Here is a 27409-nt window from a genome sequence, read left to right as displayed (position 1 = left end):
ATGTTTTGACAGAACAGTACACTGCAGTGCCAGTATGTATTTCATAGTTTTCAATGTTCTTCATTACAGAGTTGTAATTACCTCAGAAGTGTGAACATGTTAGTCAGCTTGCTGAAGATTGTGATCAAATACATGCTAATTTCTCTATGTTAAAAATGTTCAATATGCATCAAATGATTACTGATAAACATAAGTGTATATAACCAAAACAGCAAGCGATAATAGAGAAAAAATTCATTCACTACGGACACCATACTCTTCACCGCCATGATGAAAGTATACAGTAATTACAACTAGAGAAGGTATATTTGTGCAACTTCCAAGAAGGAAACTTGTATTTATGATAACTCCGATAGGCAGCATAAGGTCCATATAGCACATGAGACATATTTTTTTTTTTTTTTGTGTACTTTTCTTTAGCTTGACAGCCTGTGGTCACTATCTGCTTTCACTGTATGAAAAAGAGCAGCTTGGACATTTGGAAAAAAAATTCTCAATTTTTTCAGGAAAAATAACATGATCACATGGGAAGTCGAAATGTTGCTGCTGAATGTTCCAGAACCCTGACATCGACTCCATTCAGCCAAGATACTGACCAGCGGCATCTCCCATCAGATGTTAACTGCATCAGTTAAAGCTTGTTTACCTTCTCCTGTTTCGTGACTGATAGCATGTAGCATCAGCAGCAGAGACTCGGGTTCTCATCCAGCATTGATTCCAGGAAGTAATTACATTAATGTAATCAATAAACATTTCCCGGTTTTGCCACTGGGGGCAGTGTTTCAAATTTAGGTAAGCACAGACCGAGTTTAGCTGAGGAACAACCTACTGATGGTCGAATTCACAGATCAGTCTGAAATAACAGCAAATTAAAGATTTTTCATTTGTGTGAATGCTATCCCTTTAAACTTTCGTCCAAATCTCTCCTTCCCTCTTTTTTTCTATTCTCACAAAATTTTTGTTTTGGCAGCCAGCTCACCCAGATGTTAAAATGTTGGTTAGCCGAGTCCCTGAGCGCCACCACTTTCCATCCAGTGTTTGACAAGACTCTCACAGACCTGTTGATCTGCACCCCCCACCCCCCCACCCCACCACCACACACACACACACACACACACACACACACACACACACACACACACATGCACACACATCTGGAGCTAGGAGAGATATGATTGATGAGAGAGTTCCGCTGGTGGTCTGTGGGAGACTCAGAGGAGGTCATGTCCCACTGGACAGTCTCTAGCTGCTGGGATGCTTATCACCTTCTCACACCCACTCACTGTCCAACCACGCCAGCCACTGTGTGTATGTTGTGTGGCTATAGGTATAGGACATTTATTCTTTTATGCATTTGGTAGATGCTTTTATCCAAAGCGACTTGTGCCAGAAATATACTTCACACAATTACGCAAATGCAGACACAGATGCTCGGACAGCGAATTACAAGTACACTGTTCCATTAAACATTATCATGGAGCTCTTGCATTGCCCTGCTCGTAACAAACCTCAGTACTAAAGGACATTTCCGGGCTAAACAACTTGCCACAAACAACCTCCCCATTTGAAAGATATTGTTACATGTTTTAGGTACATGTGTGATTGTGATAGACATTCAAGATAAGCTACTGTTAGCCTGTGTTTGTGTTTTGCCATTTTTGTCTCGTTTCTGTCTGTGATATATTTTGGCAGAGCAAATTGAAGCTAAATGAAGCAGATTTTTTAAATACATTTTCTTTTTGAGACAACAGTATGCTTTAGGCAAAAATGGTTTCCATTCTTCAGTGTTGTTATGTTTGCGCTAAAGATGTTTACTGTGGGAGGACATGTGATGAAGAAAGACTCAAGTCTTCAAGTCATATGGGAATGATCATATTCACGAGATGAGCATATATGAACATCACCATGTCATAATTACCTGTGGGAAACAGAATTTTCTTTAACTCACAACTTTCTGACATATAAAAGTATGAACTAGTTTTACTGTATTTATATTGTGTTTTTTTGTCCTTCTTGGAGCTTGACAGCCAGAGGCCACAGCGGAATGTTACTTTATATGGAAAAGGACTGCAGAAAGATTCATGAACATTTTTCCTTTTGTGTTCCATGGAGAGAAAGTACAGCATAACGAGTTAATAATAAGGGTGAGCATTGTATTCACTCTGTCTACTTGAGTATACTCTATACTGTTGGTCTTTATGTTGTACATACAGTATATGTCTGCTGGATTGTGTCTTGATGTTCCATTGTCTCGCATATTATTATAGGCTGTTATAAAGTAGTCTGTTACAAAAAGTAAAAAAAAACAGCATAATCAAAATGTAATACATCAAATATTGTCATTATGTGTGGACTCGCTGGCTAACTCAAGGAAAAAATGATCAGAAAGCGCATCTCTCTGTTCTTCCTGCAGGTTAATGTAATAATCTTAATTAGCACAGACCACAGTTTTCGTCACAGCTGGCAGAACTGTGCATTTTCAGACTGCGGTCATTTTGAACGGAGACGCCATAACCGTTGTGTTTTTAATATGCCATATCAAGTTGAAAACAGGAGCAGTTCTTGGGTTTGTGGATATTCAGGGCTTACCCCAGACCTCTGTGGATATGAATGGGGCAATCCTGATGAAATATCGGAATATAGAACACTTTATATTAAAAGCTTAAATGTTACATCTGTGAGGTGTCATTTATACTGTATATCTTTAAAAATTACTGAAACTAAAAGGTCCCACTAAGTATATTTGCCCCAGTAGATCCTTCCATGGTTGAAAATATTTGTCATACAGCTGCGCTCCGTCTAGCAGTTTTAAAAGAAAAACTCACCTGGTGTGTTAGCATTATCATTGACAGCAATGATCGATCATAAAAACGATGTCACTTCATGCATTAAGTGACCTTTAATAAATGTGAAATTCAGTACTTGTGACAGAATTTTCATTTTGGGATGAACTACATCTTATAGCTTGCTAAGCAGCCTGGTGGGGATACCAGAACACCAGCATTAAAAACACAACATATGCTGGCATTGACTATGCTGGTGTTTTCAGCAAGGCAGTAACTTGCATTCAAAAAGAAATGAAAAACATTTTGGAACTATTAAGTTTTTAAAATGAGTCCATTAAGAAAAACAATATATTTTTTAAATTCGCTTTTTTTTTTTTTACTATTTATTGGACAGCTGAGAGGACAGTAAATGATGGGGAGAATGAGATCAGGAAATGATGTGCGCCATATTATGACAACACTATTAATGAAAGCATCATGCATCAGAATATCCCAGTGTTCTTCCATTCGATGACACATGCTTTCCAACCTTGACTTTCCTAGTCTTAGAGATGAGGTATAAACACAACTTGACTACAAATACATTTTTATCTCTTATATTTTGAGAGGTAGAGTTCTCCCCTTAAATTTTAAGCATTCAAGGGCCTGCTGACTCAACCTTTAGTACATGTCCTGAACCAGACATCCAGCATTCAAAGCCTTCTGTATTCCTTTTCAATTACCATAATGAGAGTTATACATAAAAAAAGACCAATCTTTACAATCTTGAGACAATCCTCAGGTAAATAAAGGATTAATTCACAAATGGTAACATTCTCTTATAATTCACTCATGCTGATTCAACTCACGCTTAAGCCAGTATACTGTATTTTATTTTTTTCCTGGTTAGAAATGTTGAAGAATATTCACATACTGTAGCTCTTTTCCACAGCAACAGATCACAGTGACCAAGGCTGTCAAGCTCCAAAGAGGCCAGGCCTTCTTAATGGTCTGGCTAAATTTAACATTGGCTTCTCCTTTATTAACTTGGTATAAGCTGTGCACCATAAATCCCAGGCTAAACATTAAACTAATGAAGTAATGTCGGCTAACTTTACATTTTCCAGCAGAGAAAGAAGGCCACTGTTGCAGATTATTTTTGTCTTTGCCATCGGACCATTTGCGGAAAACATAATGCAGCATCCTGACGTTATAAGTTTGGATTTTCATCCAATAGACAGCCATTTATCTAGTTACTATTGAGCTACATAAAATTAGATTTGTTGCATTCTGTTTGAAAGTGCTCTTGGAGGGGAGAAGGCAAACAAAGTGACAAACAGATATGATCTATATAACAAGCACATTATCTGTTAAAACTAAGATCTTTTCCCAGTAACAAACTTGGCAAATCTAGGCTTTACGTAATCTGACAAATATAGAGGAGTTATTTGAGGACATCCAATATTGTGCAGCAGTCTTGTACTTCCAAAATGTACTTCTGTCTACCTCAGTACTGAATGTTTACAAATCAAGTGTGAGTTGGAAATACTACTTCTATCAGGAAGACTCACAGACTTAAGTGAAATTTAAGATGACATTTATTTGATTAATATAAAACAGAAATTTAATGTCTCTATTTGGCGTAAGCCCCGTCTGGCGGTCCGAAGAAGTTGTACTCGGAACTGTCATATCCTGCCGGAGATAGGAGGCAGGGGCGAGGAGCCTACCCCTGTGCAGGACGGGACTCAACTGGTGGTGGTGGGTTGGTGGAGGTTGCCGTGTTAGCACACTGAAACAGCAATGTGATAGATTGTGAGCAGACTTATAAAGCAATGGCTTACATATGATTGGCTAGGAGTTACCTAGCTAATGTTGTGATGATGTACAGCTGATTGTCTTCCTGCTAGAACTACGCTGCACTTACATTTCTTACGAATATCGCTATAGGCCAAATGCTTTGTTCAGAAAATTCGATCTGTTCCAAAACCTAGTTAGCTGCCTTGATGTCTACTGTCTACAGAGGTAACTGCCTTCTAAAGCCTTGTTTATACTTTCGCCTGGCACCGTGCTGCAGACTGTGCACGCACCTCCCCAAATACTATAGCCGTTTATATTTGATGCGCCTGCCGTTGTACTATTCTGTGAAACGACAGGGGGCAGCCAAGAGAAAGTATCATCTGAATCAGAACTGAAGAAGTGATTTGCTAGAACAACATCAGACCACAACTTAAAAACCTTTACAAGAATCTTTGTAATAAAAGCATCAAACTTCAAGCTGGTTTTGGTTTTATTCGATATTAAGGCATCGGACAAATACTTGTACCATGCCTTAAAAATTCTAATAGTATACATTATTTATTGGCCTTATACTCCTATAAAAGTGTACAAGCATATAGATATGCTACAGTGTTAAACATTTTTCACACAAACTATACAAAACAATTTAAATCTAAAGAGCAATGCTACAGTCTCTGTGACATTCAATGTGTAGAAGGCACCATTACTATATTTTATGCTTATAAAATATGCATTGAAATGCTTGCACTCATATAGTGATACTCTTATAGATGTGCAAACTAAAACATGCAGTGTAGTGACTGCTCAATGAGTCATTCATGAAACATGAGTATAAAAAATGTGTGTGTAAATGCATTCCCACTGAACTAAATAAGGCAATTTATGCAAGAATGGTTTTACTAACAAATACACTAAAAGTGTGTTCTGCTCAATCTTGAATAAGGCAAATTGACTAAATTTTCATTGACCTGTGTTTATTTTGTTAAAAAAAAAAGTGTCAAACTTCAATCTAGTTGTTTTTATTTAGTGTTCAATAAAAGGCACTGGACACATTGTATTTATGCCTCAAAACACATATAAATCGGTATAGAATATCTTTTGACCATATACTCATAAAGTTTTCCAAACAAACTATACAAAATAATTTAAATCTAAAGAGCAATGCTTAATGCATTGAAGGCACTGTTCCTATATTTTATGCTTATAAAATGTACATTGAAATGCTTACATTCATATAAACTCTTTTGGAAATGCAAACATGCTGTGTAGTTACTGAGCAAACTCACTGGGCCTTATTCATGAAACATGAGCAAAACAAATGTGTGTGTAGATGCATGCTTATGTAAACTAATGATTTGCACACAATTTTGTTCTGCTCGTGTTTCATGAATAAGGCAAATTTAATTAATTTCCATTAACCGGTGTTATTTTTTATGCCCTCAATGTTTTTTGGCAATGTAAAAGCTTAAGAACCACACATAATAAAAAGCAACACACTTCTATTTCTATTTATGGAAGATTCTTTATCTATAAGATGAAATGGTCAGAATATATATATATATATATATTTCTCCCCTTTTCTCCCCAATTTGGAATGCCCAATTCCCAATGTGCTCTCTAGGTCCTCATGGTGGCGTAGTGACTTGCCTCAATCCGGGTGGCGGAGGATGAATCTCAGTTGCCTCCGTGTCTGAGACCATCAATCCACGCATCTTATTACATGGCTTGTTGAGCGCATTACCGCAGATACATTGCGCTTTTGGAGGCTTCACGCTGTTCTCCACGGCATCCACGCACAACTCACCACGTGCCCCACCAAGAGCGAGAACCACTTTATAGAGACCACAAGGAGGTTACCCCATGTGACTCTACCCTCCCTAGCAACCGGGCCAATTTTGTTGCATAGGAGACCTGGCTGGACTCAGCACGGCCTGGATTCAAACTTGCGACTCCAGGTGTGGTAGTCAGCGTCTTTACTCGCCGAGTTACCCAGGCCCCCTCAGATAGTCAGAATATAAACCTTATTTTAATGTATTTCTGATAGAACTGCAATGTTATTATAAGATGGTAAAGCTATGTAAAAATAATAAAGCAAAAAAATTTGTTAAAATGTTTGATTTATCTAACTTAACAGATAAATTATCTTTTTCTTTTTAAACCCCCCTTTAATTTTTAATTTTTTTTCTATTATTACTTTTATTTTGTTTTTGTTGTTGTTTGTTTTTGTATGTTTGCATTGTATCGGAACATGTTTAACAATATAGCCAATGTTGCCTCAAACAAATTATGCATTGAGTTACAAAAATTGGAGTGTGCACTATGGCGTCCCTTTGGGGTCAGAATTATGAGTTTGCATCACACACTCATCTCAGTGAACGTGTCACTCAACGTCTTGATTTTTTAAAGATTCTACCATGTATTCCATTAAATTCAAGATGCAGATGAGATGTAGGTTTACATCACGTAAACCATGTGTGTCTGTGAAGCGTCTAGGCAGACATCACACGTCATTCGCGTGTTGCAGTGGATTGATTCGTGTTCAGTTTCGCTAACACATATTATGTAACATGGCTCAGTGAATTGTGTCAGCATCTGCCCTAATTACTTCCCTTCACTCATTCGTCTCAATGAACGTGACGTCTGCATCCGCCATTTTTAAAGCACATAGCTATTGTTCCTGTTATCCCCTATATGTTATGTGTTTTTCTTGGCCAACTTGTGCAATGAACTTATAAATATATTTTAAAAAAATAATTTATTGCATTACACTCTTTTGTTCATCTACCGCATGGCAAAATTAAATTATGTTATATTGTCAGTGTAATGCATAACTAGAATGAGAAAAGAGATGCTTAAATTTAAAAACTCTACCCAAATATAACATATAAATAAATGCATAATAGCAAAATATAAATGTGATAAAAGATAGAAAATAAATAAAATTATTATCATTTATATGAAATCTACTTATTACTTTGCATCACATACTTATATATTATTATAATAAAAATATCCTTAAACTGACAGTCATTTGGTTTGATGCATGCAACTTTGTTCAGATTTGCATGCATTTTATCCAAAGCAACTTACAGATGAGTAAAGCAATATAAGGGTCTGTTTGTATCAAAACAGATAAGGCTGCTGCTTTACAAACTCCCAAAAATAAGGTCTGAAAAATGTTTCTGGCAGATTCTAACATGTTCATATTTTGATCAGCCCCCTGAAGTATTTCAAAGATAAGATAAATATACAAATCTGTTCCCTTCAAGTCCAATACTTCACCATCTCATTAGGGTACAAATGGCCTACATAATTGGCCTCTGACGTTGGGAAAATTGAACAATTTTGAAACAGGGCTGTAAATGGGACTTTAATTACATGAAAATGTACATTAACTATTTTACAGACTTTAGGTGTAGGTTTGTAATAACACATTAACTAAGTTTGTACAATATCTGAGTCAAGCAACATAGCAGTATGACAATAACAATAAACATCTGATTTACACATAACACAGTTTACACATCTTGTTACACAACACAACGTACAATATACATCTAATATTATACAATATACATTATACACAAAATAAGAAGACTATGTCCAATAAAAATTATATACAATATACAGTATACACACAATAAGAAGACTGTATACAATAAAAATACACATAGTAGCCCAAAAGGTGATGGTATTGCATTACTTTCTATTCCAGGAACAGTGCAATTACAGTGTTAAATGACATGGAAAAACGTCTTCAATAGAAAAAAAAAAGTCTGTGATTGAACATTCACTAATCCCATTAATGCATTTCTCTATCTTTTTTTATCATTTTAATAACAATTTAAATGACCACAATTTATTGTATAATTATAATTTATTGATCAGACTGACAAAGAGCTACCTCTGGTCAACGTTCATAAAGAACCACAAAAGCAATTCCTGTTCAATATTATGATAAATTATTTTTTTCTCTCTCTAAGTTTGGACAAGGGATAGGGAAATCTTTAAATGCAGATGATGGTGCTTTGTGGAAAAGAAATTACAGAATGTTCCATATGTGGAGAGAAACATGCAGATTGCAGTTAAAGAAGTGGAAAAGTGGGCAAATAATTGGGGTTTCCGACATTTTGTTAAAACAACGCAAGTGATATTTTTCTCAAAGAAGAAGACAACTGCCAAAATTACATTACAACTTTATGATCAAGCATTAGAACAAGTTTCAGTGATTAGGTTTTTGGGGATGTGGATGGATTAGAAACTGAAATGTTCCTCACATAGAGAATATTAGACAAATGCAAAAAAGGAATAAACCTTTTAAGATACTTGGCAGGGGTTCATTTGGGTGCAAGTAGACAATCATTAAAGAATGAGTAGAATCAATGACGTGCACAGAAAGGGGCAGCAGGGGTGCAACCCTGCCCCTTTCGTTCACAAATCTAAAGGTGCCCTTTTAGTCTCTCCAGAAAAAGGGGAGAAATTTGGATAATTAAATTAAAATAGTTGAATAAAACAAAATTAAAATGTCATCTTAATCTCACAATAACAGTAATAATGGGTTATTATGAGATTTCTTTGTAAATTGCGGGCGTATTAAAGAAAATTAACCGGAGGTGCCTTTAAGAGTGTGTGCTACAGCAGATAGGGGGCGGATTCCAATCGGAAGTGATCCTCCCTATACTCACTCTGAACTGCAGAGCCCTTGAAGTGGGTACTCTGAAGGAAACATGGCGTTACTGTATGAATGTACGCTTCGCTAACAGTCTTGTGGAAGGGCCCTCTGAGAAAAGATTCATTTTCTCACTTTAGTTTTGAATGAGCTTTCGAGTGGCATCCCCTCCCGCATGAGTGCCCTTAAAGGAACATCGAAGTGCCATTACCTCAGATGAGTAACAGGTCAGATAAAAAGTCCACTCCATGTATTGTGTTATAAGTTCATCAAAAGAATAATACTGAATTGTTACCACATTTCCAACATCGTGTACCACTAGTGTTGACAGATTTATTAATTATAATGGGAGTGGTCATGTCGCTTTCAGTGATATAAAGTAAATTCATCTTTTATAGAATATTGACGTAAACTGAAGGAGCTGATAGGTTCAGCCAAAGCCAATTTAGTTTTGTTGAAACTAATCAGCCATTAGACTAATCATTTTCAGAAAAATACCATTAAGCTACCACAGAACCGCAACTCCCTATACGCAGATTACGCAGTCTGCATAGGGCACCAACTCCCTAGGGGGGCAACATTATACCCTAATGGGGCACCAGAAACTCCACTGGCTGCCCTTCCTTGCATGTTATATGTTATTCAAGGACCCTGTAGCATTCGCGGAACATAGTCGATTGCCTCGCGCTCGCACTTTCTCATTGCGCCTTCGCACAATGCACCACGTCACCAGGGTAATGCCATGGTACTCCAAGGTACTTTAAAAAATACCATGGTTTTACTATGACATGTCATAAACATGGGGTTATCACAGACCATGTCTGAAAAATAAATAAATAAACAAGTGTATTACCATGGTGCTTTTTGTGAGAAATATAACAGAATAGGCTATTATTTGTGATAAAGTAAAAATAAAAATATGTACAGTTTTAGAAACAACACTGCATAAGATATTTATGTTTTTCAGAGAATGTATTTTTAACATGTGTATTTTGTCTTACTGTACTGGCAGAGTTTTTATAGTCAAAACAAGTGAAAAAATCTACCACTGCTGAAGAAGTAATCCAAAGTATTTAGAATACGTTACTGACCTTGAGTAATCTAACGGAATACATTACAAATTACATTTTACAGCATGTATTCTGTAATCTGTAGTGGAATACATTTCAAAAGTAACCCTCCCAACCCTGTAAAAAATTCATGAGTCCCTGCTTTTTCCTGAGCAGTGAGACGGCCCACTTAAAAAATGTCCTCGAGGTAAAGCACGTTCTTTTGTTTCCCAGCATCCTCTGCACATTTTAGTTCTTTCCAACAATGGCTTGTCCACTTAGGACAATTGAGGCACTCAAACACACACAACTATTACACAACTATTACAAAAGGGGCAAAGATGCACTGAGGCAACACACTATATTAAGAAACAAGGGGATGTTAACTTTTAAACAGGGTGAGTTGTGGTTGATTATTATTTTGTCTTGTGGGATATCTGTTATGTAAGTTCCAAAGGGCAATACAACAGTAAATTAAAAAGATGATCTCTTATTTTTTATTTGAATATATAAAGAGGTTTGTAAATGTATGCACTCAATGATAAATAAAATGATTGGCACTTTTGAAAAATAGGTTTGAAATGATTTTGGTTACAAATCAGTGGTCTAGAAAAAGCGGTTTTACAGGAAATATGCCTGTGAAAAGATCATTTTAAAAAGGCATTGTTTGGATATGCATGATGCTGCATCCAAGCTGATACTGAAGTCCAAGACCACTGTTGTATCAGACAGCAAAATAAAAAATTGAATACACATTGATTACTCATTTTAATTTTAGATGATGCACAAGCAAATTATTCAAACTAAATTTTGATTGGGGGGTGTTGTGCTTAGCAATATTTAGGGGCACTGTCGGTGTTCAGGTTAATTCAACTGGTAATGTATCACAACAGAGCATGCATGCATTACAAATTACTACAAAATAATGTAATGTAAATGTAAAACGTAATTCATTAACAAAAGGTTCTTCATACATGACAAAGGATGGCTTCTCTGATAAAATTTTTTTCAAATTATAATTTTTTTTAATTAACCTTACTGGCAGCACCAAACTACTATCTCCTTAAGCCACTAATAAACTAATAATATATAGATGACACTTTATACTTCCATTTGCCATTAACAAAAATATACTGTAGATATGACTAATTATTAACAGATTAGTTCTGTATATTTGCTGCCCAAGGACTCTTAATTTGACATTTTCAAGGACCCTTATTTTGAAATTTCCTTTGTTTCCCTCCATTTTCTCTGTCTTCAGTTCCTTGCCGTAATTGAATCATAGGTGTTTCTCATCATCTTGTTAACCCTTGTGTATATATGCCCTCTTGTTCCTGGTTCATTTGTTGGTCCATGTTGCTACATATGTTTGTATGTAGCGATTTGTTCTCTTCTTTTTGTATGTAGCGATTTGTTCTCTTCTGTTTGTTTATAATTAAAAGTTCTGCGTTTGGATCCTCACTCTCTCACCTCTACCATACACAACACTGACACATCCTGACTAAAATCGAACACTACTTAGTAGGTCCTTGTGGTGGCGCGGTTACTCACCTCAAACTGGGTGTTGGAGGACAAGTCTCAGTTGCCTCTGCTTCTGAGACCATCAATCCATACATCTTATCATGTGGCTTGCTGTGCATGACACAGTGGAGACTCATGCTACTCTCCGTGATCCACACACAACTTACCACACGCCCCATTGAGAGGGAGAACCCCTAATTGCAACCATGAGGAGGTTACCCCATGTGACTCTACCCTCCCTAGCAACCAGGCCAATTTGGTTGCTTAGGAGACCTGGCTGTAGTCACTCAGCACACCCTGGATTTGAACTCACGACTCCAGGGGTGGTAGTCAGTGTCAATACTTGCTGAGCTACCCAGGCTCCCCTAAATAGTACTCTTTTAATGAGACTGAACTTTTCTTGTTTTTAACACTTTACAATAAGGTTGTATTTGTTAACATTAGTTAACTAGTTAACTAATGGTGAACTAACTAACATGAACTAACAATGAACAATTATTTTACAGAATGTATTATTATTGGTTAATGTTAATTTCAACATATACTAATTCCTTTTAAAAATTAAAAGATATATGTTAATAATAGTTCATTCTTAATTAACTTACAATGAACAACTGTATTTTATAAACTAACATGATCTAAAATAAATACTGTAAAAATACAGTTAATTTTTAGTTCATGAAACCTAATGCATTGACTAATGTTAACAAATTGACTATACTTATAGTATAGTATTGACTATACTTATATTATAAAGTGTTACATTATAAAGTGTATATATATATATATATATATATATATATATATATATATATATATATATATATATATATATATATATATATATATACATTTTATTGTTGGATGAACTATAAGTATATTTATAGTCTAAATTTTGCAGGTCTTGAAGGTAACACTTAGCTGCATGTGATGGCCACACACTGTGTTTATTGTGTTTATTCGGACTCCCACAGAAACACCTATCCCCACCCCAAACCTAACTCTAACCTTAACCCTACCAGTAAATCTAACATTAAACCTAACCTTAGTAACAGCAAATTAGACTGTTGTGAGATTTTGGCTGCCGGGGTGATACCTTCTAATCTAGACACAGCAGGGGCGGATCTAGACTTTTTTTTATTTTTATGGGGTGGCAAGGAGGTGGCATGCAGACTATGAGGGGTGGCAAATCTAAACCAAGCACCTATACGTAGTTATTATGGATTAAGGTACCAAGCTTCATTGCAACAAGTACTAGTTCATTAATTGGAGTCATTATCAAATTATAAATGTCCATGAATTTGTGATACAGCTGCATTTCCACAGGAACCACATAGTAGCCATTTTGATACTTATTTGCCAACATAAAAAAAAAAATAAAAAAAATTCTATCTCCAGAGAACCTGCCTTAATTGCCTTAAACACGTCAACAAATTCTAAATGTTCCTATGCTTCAAATATATAACTTGCAATCTGGACTAAACTTCACCACCTTTGTTAGGTGTACCCATGGATGGAAAATGCATATCCCATGTTATTCTGCTAATAAAGTCCTGTAGGCCTGTCACCTTTGTAACAGCTGGAATAATCAGTTTGAAAGCGGAAACTGACACAAAGTTAGGTCTAAATAAAAATAAACTGTACAGAGAATTGTACTGTGGGGGGTAATGCTGCAAAACTCATAAATATTAATTATGTTATGCACAGTAAAAGATTCTTTTAAATTATCTGTTTTGATCAACAGTCATTCTTAATGACAGATTCAAGCACCCAAATAAATATTTCACATAAAATGATAATTTCATTTCTACATCTGCAACTATCAGTCTTGGTATTTTGTTAATCAGTAGATGAATACACAGCACTTTGATTAAGAACATGACTGATTGATCTAGTGGTAAATTTTTCCTTTCATTTTTATAGGTTTTGGATTCTAATTTGCCCAAATATAACTTTTTATTTTAATAAAACAAGATTGAATCTGTACTTCAGTGAATGGGTGTTACGCTTTAAAAATAAAATGCAATAAAATATGCAAGGAGATGAGAGTAGCGGAAACACAGACACATTTATTGACAGTTCTGTATATGAAAGAACAGCGAACTCTGAAATTCAGACAGTGACAACCACAAACTCTCCACTCCATCAGCGGAAACCCGGAATGCGCCTGAGCACCTATGACCGAGATGACAGTTCACGAACAACACACTGCGCACCAGTGCGCCCCATCAGCAATCAGCTCACCTGGTTACAACACACCTGAGAGTGATTAAGAGAGAGGGAGAGACAGAGAAATAGAAAAAGACAACACACACAAACACACACACACACACACACACATTACATACACACAAACAATACGGTCAAGAAGGCCATCACAACAGGGGACACGGAAAAGAGCATGGGCTGCGGCAAAACTGCTGACACTAAACAACACTGATAACAGCCGCAATGAACACTTATCATAACATTTAAAATAACAAATTCCAGCGCTGGATCACCAGTCAAAACAAACACTGATTAAATAGAAACTCCAACTCAAGAACTGGAGATGTTTCATCTGGATTATACACATACCTGACAAAAGCTATTTCAAAAAGTGGTGAGAACACGTCTCACCCGTCTCAATCCATAAATGACAGCGATGTATCTAATAATCATTCAGTGAATACTTGGAAACAACTGATAAATTCATATTTTACCTCTTTTTTTGTTGTTGAGGAAATAAGCTCTTCAACCCACGAGAGCACAAACCCTGTACACGCACTGCAATAGTAGGTAGGCAATTGGTCGATGCTGTGATTGGCTGCTGCTGTAAACAATCATGTGTCTGGTTGCTGCTGTAATCAATCAATGGGTCTGTAGTAGTGTGTAGGTCGGTGAGAGTTTAGGCAGTTTGACATAAATAAACCCCTACACAATGTCAAAATCAACGATGATATACTTACATTTATATTAAATAAATTTGGATACTCTGCTGGGGTGGCAGATGGGGTGGAAATACTTTTTTCTTTGGGTGGCATTTGCCACCCCATGCCACACCGGTATATCCGTCCCTGAGACACAGCCCTACATTTCTCTTGCTTCGTCCACCATCTTAGATAGAGTTTTTCACTTAGCTTGTCACAATTCTGTGCAAAGGACACATGTAATACTGCATTAGAATTTAGCCAAAAGAAGGTATCTTAGGACCGGGAGTGTTGGGAGTGTGCCTGTTATGCCTTAAAATGCTGCCTACATAGCAACTCTTTAGGTTTTAGAACCATTGTTCATCACTATCAGTAAATACAGTATATCTAAAAATCACTCTTGTCTATGTCATAATAAGAAGTAAATCCGGCCCTAATAAAAACCACATAGTTATAATCCTGAAGTAGAGGAGAAATATTTCAGATGTGGCCTAGAAGAAACTACATTTTTGTATTCTATGAGGGGATGCAGTAAAGTTAAAACATATTGGCAAGAGGTTGGTAGTGCAGTGGCCAAAATCTTAACACTCCAATTCCAGTGGGCCCAGAGCTTTGACTCTTAGTAAACTGCACTAATATTAATCTCAGAGACAACCACAAAATAAATATACAAACATTTCCTATGCTGTTGCTATGAAATGCACTGCACAGGAGATTTAATTCCCAATTCAGATCACAAAATGTAAAAATACATTGTGTTAAGAAAAAGAATATGGTAGATTGAATAAGATTTATTGACTACCAGCAGTCTACCCCTTACACTTGTTTTTTTTTTTTTTTTTGCTTTGTTTTTTGCAATTTTCTTTAGTAACACCTGTAGTGTTTAGGGTAATATATATATATATATATATATATATATATATATATATATATATATATATATATATATATATATATTGATATAAACAGGATTTGTATGTTTTCTGAAGGAAATGTGAATGCTGCTTACCTGTGCAAAACTCACCCCCATGTTGCTAAGGTGTTCTGGGTGGCTGCAACTTACATATCTCTAGATATTGCTCAGGTCCTCTTTCAATGTACACTCACTGAGAACTTTATTAGGTACACCTGTACATCTACTTATTTATGCAATTATCTAATCAGCCAATTGTGTGGCAGCAGTGCAATGCATAAAATCATGCAGATATGGGTCAGGAGCTTCAGTTAATGTTCACATCAACAATCAGAATGGGGAAAAAAATGTGATCTCAGTGATTTCGACCGTGGCACAGTTGTTGGTGCCAGATGGGCTGGTTTGAGTATTTCTGTAACTGCTGATCTCCTGGGATTTTCACACACAACAGTCTTTAGAGTTTACTCAGAATGGTACCACAAACAAAAAACATCTACAGTGGCAGTTATATGGACGGAAATGCCTTGTTGATGAGAGAGGTGAAAAAAGATTAGTCAGACTGGTTTGAGCTGACATAAAGGCTACGGTAACTCAGATAACCACTCTGTACAATTGTAGTGAGCAGAATAGCATCTCAGAATGCACAAAATGTCAGACTTTGAGGCGGATGGGCTACAACAGCAGAAGACTACGTCAGGCACTTTATTAATACCATAGTGTTCCTTAAAAAGTGCTCAGTTAGTGTACGTCTATGGGATTTTTGTTGCCCATTTTATTGTCTGCCAGGTGAAAAGCAGAATTCTGATTGCTTAGAAAACTAACAGTACACCTCTCAGCAATCCACATGATTTGAGGTAGCCTAAACGATGCAGGATGAGCTATGCACAGAAATGTAATACTCTTAGTATGTACTGTAAGCAAGCACCCCTAAATATTCCAAAATATGTTTTAGTGTATATTTAACCCCATTTAGTCTCACACAGATATTATCTATCTAACAGGGGCAGTGGTAGCTCAGCGGTTAAGGCTCTGGGTTACTGATCAGAAGGTCAGGGGTTCAAGCCCCAGCACTGCCAAGATGCCACTGTTGGGCCCTTGAGCAAGGCCCTTGACCCCATCTGCTCCATCTGACCCCAGCCTAGCTGGGATATGTGAAAAAGAAGAATTTCACTGTGTATGTGCAAATGTGTGATGAATAAAGAAAATTATTATTAATTAATTAACAATCATTGTTGTAATGATTGAGAAACACAGCCTTCAGATTCAGAGTTAACCTGGCAATTTTTACTTCATTAAAACAATGCAGAATAAATAATCAATGCTCAAATTTCTGAATGGCTGCAGGCAGTTACGTTGGACACAGAAAATAATACGAAGAATGACAAAAATAAATCCTACACAGTGCCGTTGCTTGCAGGATGTTCAATATGTATTGAAACGGCATTGTTTTTGTTACGCAACTTTTGTCTGGTAAAATGCACGATTGGTTTTATTGTCTCTACCGTATATCACTTCATTAAAACACCAAGTCCAAAATCATTTTAAGTATTTAATAATAAAATAGACTACATCTGGCATTAAAGAGGGGGTGTAGTGCACCTGAATATAAAAAAATCTAGATACGTATTAATATCAACATCTGGCCCTGTTTACTTTCTTAATGCACGTTCCTGGTTTTATTGTGCATGATTCATTAGTGCACATTTTTCCAAAGAAATCTTCACAATGTTTCATTAAAATGTAATAACTTGCTCCGTCTCTGAAACGGTCTTACTTTTTGGCTGAAGTCACTAAGTCCTTTTATTTTTCAACCCTTCCTCATCAACCACCTGACCCCATTCTGTTAGCCCATATGATGTCCACTCTTCACAATTCAATCAATTCTCGATGGACTGAATCAAGTCCTACCATTCTTTTTTTTTTTTTTTTTAATATGCCCGATTATAGAAATAAAATGGATTGTGAATTTATTGGTTTAATGCCTGCTCTGCACCAATATTTGTTGACAACAAACCTAAAGCTCATGAAAAAGTGTGACTGTGTGCTGGAAATCTTTGAGAATCTTGAGAGAGGTGCTTGACTTTTCTCTGTTGCCAGTGTGGTGTGGTGAGCTTCATTTGCTAATATAGTTAATTGACACCTCAGTACCCTCCTTTGTAGCCATCAGAGAGCTCAGTCATAATACCCTGCTGAACAGCATGTCTGTTTACAGCTGCCAAGGGAGTTTACCATCTTCTCTTATTTTCACAGATTTTCATGGGTTAACTAGAGGTTTGTTTAATGGGTACTCTTGAAGATTGTGGGTTTTCTGTGTCACATTTGTTGCATGGTCCCTCTCTTATCTTGTTTCTCTTGTTCCTTTTGGTTTCAATCATCTGGCTGTACCACCAGCCTGACCCTTGATCTCTGAGAAAGAGAATGTCTACACTAGAGGTTGACTGATATAGGTAATTTTATGGGTCGATGGCGATACCGAGAGCAGGGTGGCCGATAACTAAAATGATACTGATTTTATATACAAAATACTATTTAATGATGGCAAATAAGATGCTTAAATTGAATGAGACACTTATTTTATGAAATGTCGACTAAAAATGCCACCAGAAAATTATTCATTAATGAAAAATATTTACACTACCGTTCAAAAGTTTAGGGTCACTTACTCATTCTTTATTTTTTATTTTTCTCATATTTTAGAATAATAGTAAAGTCATCACAACTATAGAATAACATAAATGGAACTATGGGAATTATGTTGTGACTAAAATAATTCAAAATAAATCAAAACTATGTTATATTTTAGCATCTTCAAAGTGGCCACACTTTGCTGAGATTTTGAAGAAATGTACTCTTGGCATTTTCTCAACCAACTTCTTGAGGTATCACCCTGGGATGCTTTTTAAACAGTATTTAAGGAGTTTCCATCAATATGCTGGGCACTTAGTGGCTGCTTTTCTTAATTATTCGGTCCAAGTCATCCATTTCAAAAACTATTTTTTTTAAATAAAATTTTAGATTTGTAATTAAATATATGAATATGTTGGCACAATTATATTTTTTCTACAAAACTAATTTCAAACATTTAAGCATACGCCTTCAGATCAAAAGATTTTTAAAATCATGAGAAACTTTTCAGGCAAGTGACCCCAAACTTTTGAACGGTAGTGTATATTCCATTGACAAATCTGGAACTGATACATGAGGCTCATATATCAGTCACCTTCAACCAATGTCTTCAGAGGGATTGGATGCCAGGCAGTGTTTAAAGGAATAGTTCACCCAAAAATGTATATTCATATAGTTCAAAACCAGTGTATTTCTTATGCGGAACACTAAAGAAGATGTTTCAATTAATATAGTGGTTTGTTTATACAAAAGTGAAAATATTGGTTTCTGTTGCACGTTCATGAGTGCTACGAGAGAAGCTTGTTCACAGTGGCATGTTCACTCGAGAATTTGCATTGAAATGAGGTACTATCCAAGTCATACGGGTTTGAAACAGAAAATAATGATGACAGAATTTAAATTTTGGGTGAACAATTCCTTTAACACTGTGTCCTAACCAGGCCTGCCAGATGTAAGGTCTCAAACTGGTCTGTGCAGTTGGGAAATAATGGTAACTTTAAGATGTGTGCGTGTTTGTGCATTTGTGCTGAAAAGTATATTAATGTTCAGCTCATAATCTTTAGCTGTACGTCCCAACTAGAAAATCAGCAGGTCAAATGAACTTAACAACAAAACCATTGAGGTTTGACGCCCATCAGGAAGTCTTTTATATGAAGAACCAGCAACTGTAACTTTTAAAACAATAGGGATTTAAAATCTAATCTAAGACCAATTTACAACATTCCTTGTGACTGGAAAATGTAGTCTTCAGAGAAGCAGATCTCTTTTAGATCAATGTAGAAGCTGACAACCCATAAATGCTGTGAGGCCAGCTAGTCAAAGCCCACCACCGCTGGCCTGTTTTCAAAGGCAACAACTGATGGACTATATAAATAGGACTGCCGTCCAACATATGAAATTAAGACACAATCTACACACACACACACACACACACACACACACACACACACACACACACACACATGTTGGTGCGGCTATCCTTATGAGGACTCTCCATAGACATAATGATTTTTATACTGTACGAACTATAGATTCTATCGCCTACCCCTACCCCTACGCCTAAACCTAACCCTCACCAAAAAACGTACATTTACATTTTCAAAAAAACATAGTTTAGTATGGTTTTTTTAAGCAATTTTAATTATTGGGACACTAGAAATGTCCTCAAACCACATTTATAGCATAATACCCTTGTAATTAACAACACACACACGCAGACATTCACAGAAATAGACCTACATAGGCGGAAATGTTGCATTTTTCAAATTAAAATGAGCAAGAATTTGTAGAATGTAGCAAGAAACTGGCTTTTCCCATAGCAGATTAACACATTATTCCTCAGAAGAACCTTGTTTTTTTTTTTTTTTCAAAAGAAAATTTTGATGTGTTCTAATACTTTTAGATGTGTTTGAAAGGAATAATCCACCAAAAAATTTAAATTCCGTCATTATTTACCCACCTAATGTATGTTACTCTAACAGTTTTCTATTCGGTGAAACACACAAGTAAAATTTTGCTCTTTTCCATACAATGACTGTCATGACTGTCAAGCTCTATAAACGATATCATAAAATTAGTCCATACGATTTGTTTGCTATATATATATATACATATATATATATATATATATATATATATATATATATATATATATATATATATATACTCTCACTGAGCACTTTATTAGGAACACTATACTTATACTGGGTAGGGCTTCCCTTTGCTCTCAGAACAGCCTCAGTTCTTCATGGCATGGATTCCACAAGATATTGGAAACATTCCTTTTGAGATTCCGGTCCATGTTGACATGATTGCATCATGCAACTTCTGCAGATTTGTCATCTGCACTTTTATGCTGCAAATCTCCCATCCTACCACATCCTAAAGGTGTTCTTTTGGATTCAGATCTGGTGACTGTGAAGGCCACTGAAGAACAGTGAACTCACTGTCATGTTCATGAAACCAGTTTGTTTTGTGACATGGTTTATTATCATACTGGAAGTAGCCATTAGAAGATGGGTAAATTGTGGCCATGAAGGGATGGATAAGGTCAGCAACAATATTCAAATAGGCTGTGGCATTCAAGCAATGATTGATTGGTATTAACGGGCCCAAAGTGTGCCAAGAAAACATTCCCTACACCATTAAACCACAACCAACAGCCTTAAATGTTGACACAAGGCAGGTTGGGACCATGGTTTCATGCCCTTGACGCCAAATGCTGATCCTACCATCTGTGTGCCTCAGCAGAAAAATCGAGATTTATCAGACCAGGCTACATTTTTCCAGTCTTCAACCATCCAGTTTTAGTGAGCCTGTGCCCACTGCAGCCTCAGCTTTCTGTTCTTGGCTGACAGAAGTAAAACCCAACATGGTCTTCTGCTGTTGTAGCCCATCCACCTCAAGGTTCGATGTGCTGTGCATTCTGAGATACTATTCTGGTTAACCGAGTTACCGTAGACTTTCTGTCAGCTCGAACCAGTCTGGCCATTCTCTGTTGACGTCTCTCATCATTAAGCGTTTCCGTCCGCAGAACTGCCACTCATTGGTTGTTTTTTGTTTTTCACACCATTTTATTTAAACTCTAGAGATTGTTGTTCTTGAAAATCCCAGGAGATCAGCAGTTACAGAAATACTCAAACCAGCCCGTCTAGCACCAACAATCATGTCACGGTCGAAATCACTGAGATAATTTTTTTTTTTCACATTCATGTTGATATGTACATTAACCAAAGCTGCTGACCCATATCTGCATGTTTTTATGCACTGCACTGCTGACACACGATTGGCTGAATAGATAATTGCATAAATAATTGGGTGTATAGGTGTTCCTAATAGCGTATACATATATTTGTAATTTTAAAGGAAAAAAATATAAAAATGCTAAGGAAAAACTATTAATTGTTTAACCTTACCATAAATGGTGATTATACATTTTACAAGACAAAACATATAATTTTAAAGTAAAATATTGCCAAAATTATGTTTTTTTAGATGTAAAAAGTATGATTTTTCCTTAAAATTAATGGTAAAACAACAAGAAAATACACTTACTTTTACAGTAAACAATTTTTATCTTTTTAATTATGATGAAAAGCAATAATCGGCGATCCCAGAAGTTTTACATTTAAGTTGGCATGTGGCTTTCTTTTGTTACTACAGTAATTAACAATACATTTTAAGTGAAAAGCTGATTTTTGTAGTTCCTGGTTAGTATATTAACATTATGTCATTTGATAATGAATACAGTAGTGAACTATACAAATACAGGCAGGAAAATGACATCCTGAAATGCATGAAACTTTATCTTCTGAAGCGAAACAATGACTCTGTGTGAGGAACATACTGAAATTTAGGTTGTTATTCACTAAAAATCGTCCCTTCTGCTGCAGTTCTAAAATTTCCATTTCATTCTGCATAATTGAACTGACCCGTTGTGTTTATGACACACATGAGAACCAATGGCGTTTAGGCCCCATTAGCCTACATCTAGCACATTGCATTGTGCAATACAGTATCTCATGCTATGCGCTCTGGTTGTACATGGAACATTTTGGAATACGTAGAAGGTCATCTGGGTATTCCATGAATAAAAAAATAAAAATAAGAAATAAAAAAAAATGCATAATTGCACACTATACATATACTGTAGCATAGTGACCAGACAGAATTTACCAGACATTAGATAATGGGGGATGATTTTATAATTGTAATGGCTGCTTGTCTGCTTGCATATCAGAGTTATTGGTAAATGTGAGCTCCAACTGATTTTGACAGTTAATAAAAAGGGGTCAAAGCTAGACGTGAAGTAAATTTTGCTCTATAAGTTATATCAACACACAGGAGTTTGAGTGGGTAAAAAAATCAAGCAAAATTATTCTGGAATGCTGGAAGCCCAGCTAATGTTCAAGGTCAGCATGTAGCCTGTGTCCAAGAGGGATTTGCTGGTTGGGAATAGTGTAGGAGCTCAATGGATACGTGGGTGACCAAACATAAATAATACTGAAGGATAAATTAGTGTTTTTTCTTTCTTTTTTTTTTTTTTTCTTGAATAAAATATTTGTCCAGCAATAACATTCCCAATTTTGAGAGGATCAGTTTTATCTTTAAGGGCAAAACCTTAGTTAGTACTTTCATGTTTTCCTAATTTCTTTTTTCTTATCTTTCTCTCATTCACGGTAGAGCATCGCCACTCATTAAAGGGGGTTGTATTATAATTTTTTTCAAATACTTCACTGGGGTCCACTTAATGTGAGCCTCTGGATGGAAGCATCAGCATTACCCCCGGCACCTCGCTGCGCTTCGCAAGCGTTAAAAAGTGGTGCTCAAAGTTCAAACAATTTCAACTTTTACCCTGTTGCCTTTTTTCCAAATACATATTTTTCCAGCCTGATCTCATGAAATTTACATGACCATGGCAACATTTTTGCAAACCAAAGTGACATGCTTTATTACACGTTTGGCTGCAGTTTCCCCGTGAAATGATGTTGTAATCAGACAAGATTTTTATGAGTAAAGTGTTAAAGAGTTTTAATGAGTAAAACTTACCTCCCTAACCTAAAACTTTAACCTAAACCTAAAAAATAGTGTCCTAAAAGATAAATTAGAGGTAAACAAAACAGATATCCTTACCCTAAACCAACACCTAAACATAACCGATAGTGTTCTTGTGGCAAATGCGACATAAAAGCATATTTTCTGAAGCAACCATGGAATTTCGTTTTGCTTCTGACACTTTCGTCTCACGTGTCTTTCGTCTTTTGTGCTTGACTGGTCTCGAGCCGTGGTCCTCCGAGTCCAAAGTTTAACACTCTATCAGGTGAACTACCATGTAAATGTAGGTGTGTCTGTCATAGAAGTGTTAAAATGTATTGTTTTTTAAATTATGTGTTAGAGTAAATGTATTTAGATATCATAACATGGTGCAACTGTGTGCAAGTAACAGAGTGAAAACTAAGTATCTATTAAGCCATATTCAGCCGTTGTACTCATGATTTAAGTGAAAGTGAATAAAACAGTTTTTGTAGCACCTCTAGTGTAGATTTCACCAGGAAGCTGTGGTGAAATGTAGAACGGGGCATGTAAAACTGAGACTAGGTTGTATTTTTCTGTAGAGCTATGGGTTTGCTTTCAGGTCCAATTTGTAACTGCCCCACCCTTTAATAACAGCCTTTCCAAAGTCTGGATTCTACATTGTAACAGATTCACAGAACTGTTTGCACTGAAAAATGAAGTTAAGATCAGACTGAAATGATCAGGGACCATGTTAAATATCAACTTCAGCCACTCTTTGCTAACTTTGGGATCCTTCAGAAGGATATGCAGAGTGCAGGTGCTACACACAACCAGAAACAGCCAGACAGACTTTTACACGTTACTTTTATATACTGTATTAAATTATTTCGGTATTTAGGAATAATAGTATCTATCCTGCTTTTTTTTTCTTTTTTTTTTTTTTTTTGTATTACTCCACCATGACTGGGCGGGCAAAGTTTCTGAATATCAAATAGGTGTGATTGTTGTGTAAGTGTGGGTGCTAATATATAAATTTTTTGGATTACTGATGTAAAACAATGAGCTGTTTTTGCATCTAAGTTTCACTAAATGCTCTTTTTGGACTGGGGAGGACAGTTCCAGTATATTTTCATTGTACGTTGAACTTTTATCTCAAAAGATCAAGCAAAATTGCATTCCTCATGGCTACTTTAAATCACCTCTCAATAAGTATGTGTGTGTGTGTGTGTGTGGGGGGGGGGGGGGGGGGGAGCAGGTTTAAGTGGTTTACGAGGAAATTTTTTATAGGTTACAAACTGGTAATTACAAGGGTATTATGCTATAAATGTGTTTTATGAGGACATTTCTAGTGTCCCCATAATTCAAATCGCTTAAAAAACATACTAAACGATGTTTTATTGAAAATGTAAAAATGCAGAAAGTGTTTTGTATGGGTTAGGTTTAGGGGTAGGGTTAGGGTTAGGGTTAGGGGATAGAATCTATAGTTCGTACAGTATAAAAATCATTATGTCTATGGAGAGTCCTCATAATGATAGCTGCACCAACATGTGTGTGTGTGTGTGTGTGTGTGTGTGTGTTTTTGCAGTCCTCAAGAACTACACGCTCAGATGAGGACCGGGACACGGGCTGGGATGCCTGGGGAACGTGGAGTGACTGTTCTCGTACCTGTGGGGGCGGAGCATCCTATTCTTTACGCAGGTGTCTTAACGGAGGGTGAGTGAGCACATACATAAATATACACACATGCATGCATTCACATCATTGTAACATCCATAAGCCAAACCCTTAGCCTACAGTAGTTCTCAAAATTATTTGGGCACTCAGGTCACACTTAAAATTGTATGAATTTTATGACAAAATATAAAAACAAGATACTTTAATTTTAAAGAAACATAGTCAGAGCACACTTTTTTAAGCCAACATTTCACAAAAGTGGTTTGTTAACAGGTCTTTTGGATAGGCTTTTGTTATAGCTCTTTCCATTGACAAGAGCACTGTAAAATAATTGTAACATGTCTCTTTTGTTACATAATATTGACAGTGCACAGCAGTTTATTTCAGTTGTAACTAACATGTCAGCATGACGAAATCGGTCATTGTGATGTCACTGACATCACATACTTTGGAGTTGACAGACACTTTTGAGTTGGAGTTGACAGCGGTTGAACAGTGTGTCTTTTTCTCACCTCTCCATTTCTGTTTCTCTCTGTCTTCCTATAAAGGTTAAGAGTTTTTTATTTATTTGTGTGTTATGTGCATTTAATTGAATGTTTGATTAATAATAAAGTTAATACGTACATTATTAATTATGCATAATTTACATGATTTAAAATATAAAGGGATGTCTTAAATGTTTAATGGGGGTACCCCTCAATATTTTAAATATTTCTGGAGAAAATATTTTAATATTTAAAAATTACAACTATTTCAGTATTTAAAAATGAAAATTATCTCACCTTTAACCATAACAATATTGTAATATGTACTGTGTTTTTTTTTTTGTTTTGTTTTTTTTGGTCATGTTTTGTGGCTAACTATAACTTATTATTAACTACAGTATATTATTCATTTATTTATATATTTAGGGTAGATGCTAAAGCTACACATGAAAAATGTGGAAGTCACACATCATTTAAATTGCGATACTCATTTAGAGCTAACTGACCAGTTTGTTCCAACTAAAAAAAAATTTAAAAAAAGGGCAAATTGGGGTCTCATTGGAAATGCTTCTATGGACCCTATGCAAAACTGGACTATTTGATTTGCATTTAAATGCTTCCTGTGTGAGGAGTTCCTTTCCTAGAATAATACAAGTTTCTGACATGATGGAGATTGGTTTGATAATTCACTTTGAATAAGAGACTCTGCGAAATGATTACATGTAAATTTTTTCAAGCTTTCGTCATTGCCGTAGTGGCTTTTCAGTTAACAGGGTGCTTGAGTTTGTTTGACACATGGTATGGGGTGTTTATACAAATCACATTCTCATATTACTCAATAAATGTTTTTTTTTTATTTTATTTTTTTTTATATTAATAACCGAGGCACAAGTACCCATTTTGACCTTTAATTAATTTCCATCCATACCAAAATGTGTTGTGCAGGTAATGTCTGAATTAAACAGAACGTTATGAAGATTTCTATGAGCCGCCCCCTTTCCTCTTTTGTTTATTGTCTATAGCACTTTAGAAGAGCGCTCCAGCATCGGGTCAGGTTGTTTTGTAATTGCATTCAGCTGATTACAGGAAGATCTGGAAGTGATTCCACAGTTGATTATGTGGTCAGCGAACAAAGACACTCATTCTGAATCGTAGCATCCATGCAATATTGCTTGCACGCAGACCAGAGCACCTGTTCAAGAGCACTGGAGTAGAAATAACAGACATTTATGGTTTTGGCCTAAAACGTTGCTTGCTAAGAGATGGATGGTGCTTTCACACTAGCTCTTTAGGTGCACACTAAGTTCATTTGACATCCAAGTTCAGTTTGTTTGGTTGGTGCGAACCAAGGAGCTCTAAAATACCTGGAGAAAGATATGCAATAATCAAAAAATGAAATAAAAGGTCATCAAAAACAAAAATGTTATAGACTCGAAATAAATAACAAGGGCTGTTTGGAAATGGGCAAAATTGGGTTTTAAATAACTCCACTTTTTCTGGTGAATATAATAATTAGTAACAAAAACAAATCAATAATGTAGATTTTTCTTTTTGAAATGTCATATTTATAACAATGAAGTAAAACTGTTTAGATATTGTGGACTGAATTAATTTTCATACTCGGAAATTGAGAAATCTCACGCCATAAGGAAGGTGAAGAAGAAAAAAAAAAACAAATACAGTAGACAAAAGTTTCCTTTTCAATTTACGAAATGAACAACTGTAATATTTGTCCAGAAGAAATCGTTCTAATGTATCTTTCACAGGATATAATATGTAAGAATTCTTAAAGGATACCTCTTTAGTTTTATTTGTAACACAGTAATGACTGAAAATGTCACAAATATTTTCCCACACGTAAGTACGCAAGATAATCTCAAATGCTTTTGGTAGTCAGGCACATGTGAGACAAATCATGTCCTTTTTTTTATTCTGGTTTGTACAGGGTTTTCAATATTGTTGTTACTATCTGAAAAATATTTCACA

General features: G+C 35.9%; 1 protein-coding gene across 3 annotated transcripts in view; it reads left to right on the top strand.

Moving 5' to 3' along the window:
* The window catches only part of LOC127450729 (ADAMTS-like protein 3), a 283685-nt gene that overhangs the window by 118509 nt on the left and 137767 nt on the right, over positions 1-27409 (top strand). For all 3 annotated transcript variants that reach the window (XR_007899028.1, XR_007899027.1, XM_051715045.1), the window contains exon 4: positions 24850-24977. Coding sequence is in view for 1 of the 3 variants with exons in the window: in XM_051715045.1 (XP_051571005.1) it covers positions 24850-24977 (128 nt within the window). In the remaining 2 variants the exon portion in view is untranslated. The remainder of the gene's footprint in view (positions 1-24849; positions 24978-27409) is intronic.

The sequence above is a fragment of the Myxocyprinus asiaticus genome, chromosome 2 (assembly GCF_019703515.2).
Source record: "Myxocyprinus asiaticus isolate MX2 ecotype Aquarium Trade chromosome 2, UBuf_Myxa_2, whole genome shotgun sequence".
Taxonomy (NCBI): Eukaryota; Metazoa; Chordata; class Actinopteri; order Cypriniformes; family Catostomidae; genus Myxocyprinus; species Myxocyprinus asiaticus.
This window is presented reverse-complemented; position numbering and strand designations above follow the sequence as displayed.